This window comes from Cariama cristata, unplaced genomic scaffold, assembly GCF_000690535.1.
Source record: "Cariama cristata isolate BGI_N322 unplaced genomic scaffold, ASM69053v1 scaffold37898, whole genome shotgun sequence".
NCBI classification, from domain to species: domain Eukaryota; kingdom Metazoa; phylum Chordata; class Aves; order Cariamiformes; family Cariamidae; genus Cariama; species Cariama cristata.
Window position 1 is genome coordinate 6,166 of NW_009633549.1, and position 1,202 is coordinate 7,367.

General features: G+C 53.3%; 1 protein-coding gene across 1 annotated transcript in view; it reads right to left on the reverse strand.

Moving 5' to 3' along the window:
• Positions 1-266: 266 nt before the first annotated feature.
• The window catches only part of FBXL14 (F-box and leucine-rich repeat protein 14), a gene marked incomplete at its 5' end in the record, with an annotated part of 1,270 nt that continues 334 nt past the window's right edge, over positions 267-1,202 (reverse strand). Inside the window, 1 exon segment of the mRNA XM_009706792.1 lies at positions 267-1,202. This exon segment is cut by the window's right edge and continues 10 nt beyond it. Coding sequence (XP_009705094.1) covers positions 852-1,202 — 351 coding nt within the window.

Consider the following 1,202-nt stretch of genomic DNA (forward strand, 5'->3'; position numbering starts at 1 on the left):
TTAACCATAGTGCAGGATGACACTGAAACATACTGACAAAAGGAGAGGCTGTAGCTATCCCTAGTCTTAGTGCAGTGGAGAACTGGAATGGTGGGAGGTTGTATCCACCCACAGAGAGTAACATGGAACTGGAGACTGAAAATAGATTTTAAAAGTAAGAAAAATAAAAATTTTTAAAAAAAAATCAATGTACCTAGGGAGCTGTATTTCTGTCACAATTCCCAGGTGACAGGGGAGGGGCAAGCGCAGAGGTGGAATGGTTATTTTACCAAAAGCTGTGTCTGTGCCCAGCGCAGGATGACTGGGTGGCCAGGTACATAGGAAGCCTTTTCCGCTGTCGTTACTGTTTGTTCCCATCTCCATTCCCACTCTCCTTTATATAAGCCGAAAATAATCTATTCTGAATACATAGCACAACAAGGGTCTTTCTTTATCCATCCTTAGTGCATGAGGGGATGGAATCGGGGAGTGAGGATAAAGAGGGGTGTCTCTAGCCCCAGTGCATAAGAGTGTGGGCTTCTACCTCTTCCACAGGGAAGGATGCTGTGGAGGAAGGGGGAGCTCTGTCTCCCCAGCATAGAGCTGGAGGCACGACCTGGAAAAAGGATAGGTGCTTTCTCTCTCCTTCCCCCTTCCTCCTCCTCCACCTCCTCCAGAGCAAGGGTAGCTAGGCAGCACAGAAGGGTCGAGGATATACTCTCTTTCTCTACATTCCTCCCTCAGGTGCCAGGGTGTGTGGGTAGCATGGCTCTGTGCGTGCCCCTCTCTCTCTCCCCTCCATTGCAGCAGTCAGTCACTCAGTCAGTGAGTCCCTCCAGAGGAGATGGAGGTCTCGGGGTGCCCCCCTCCTCTCACCTGACCTTCTCGCTCTCAGTCATTTCCCAAAGTCCCAGGTTGAGCACCTTGAGGCAGGGCAGCTGGGTGATGCGCTCCAAGCCCCGCTTGGTAATGCGGGTGCAGCCGTAGAGATCGATGCCCGTGAGCTGGCTGAGGTGTTCGGCGATGAGCTCCAGACCCTTGTCAGTGATGCGGACGCACTGGCCAATGTTGAGGGTGCGGAGCCCATGCATCTGTCGCACCATGCGGTTGATGCCCTCGTCGCTAATGTGGCAGGAGCAGAGGGAGAGGGACCGCAGCCCGTCCAGGCCCTGTGCGATATAGGCTAGGCTCTGGTCCCCCACCTTGTCGCAGAAGGAGACGTC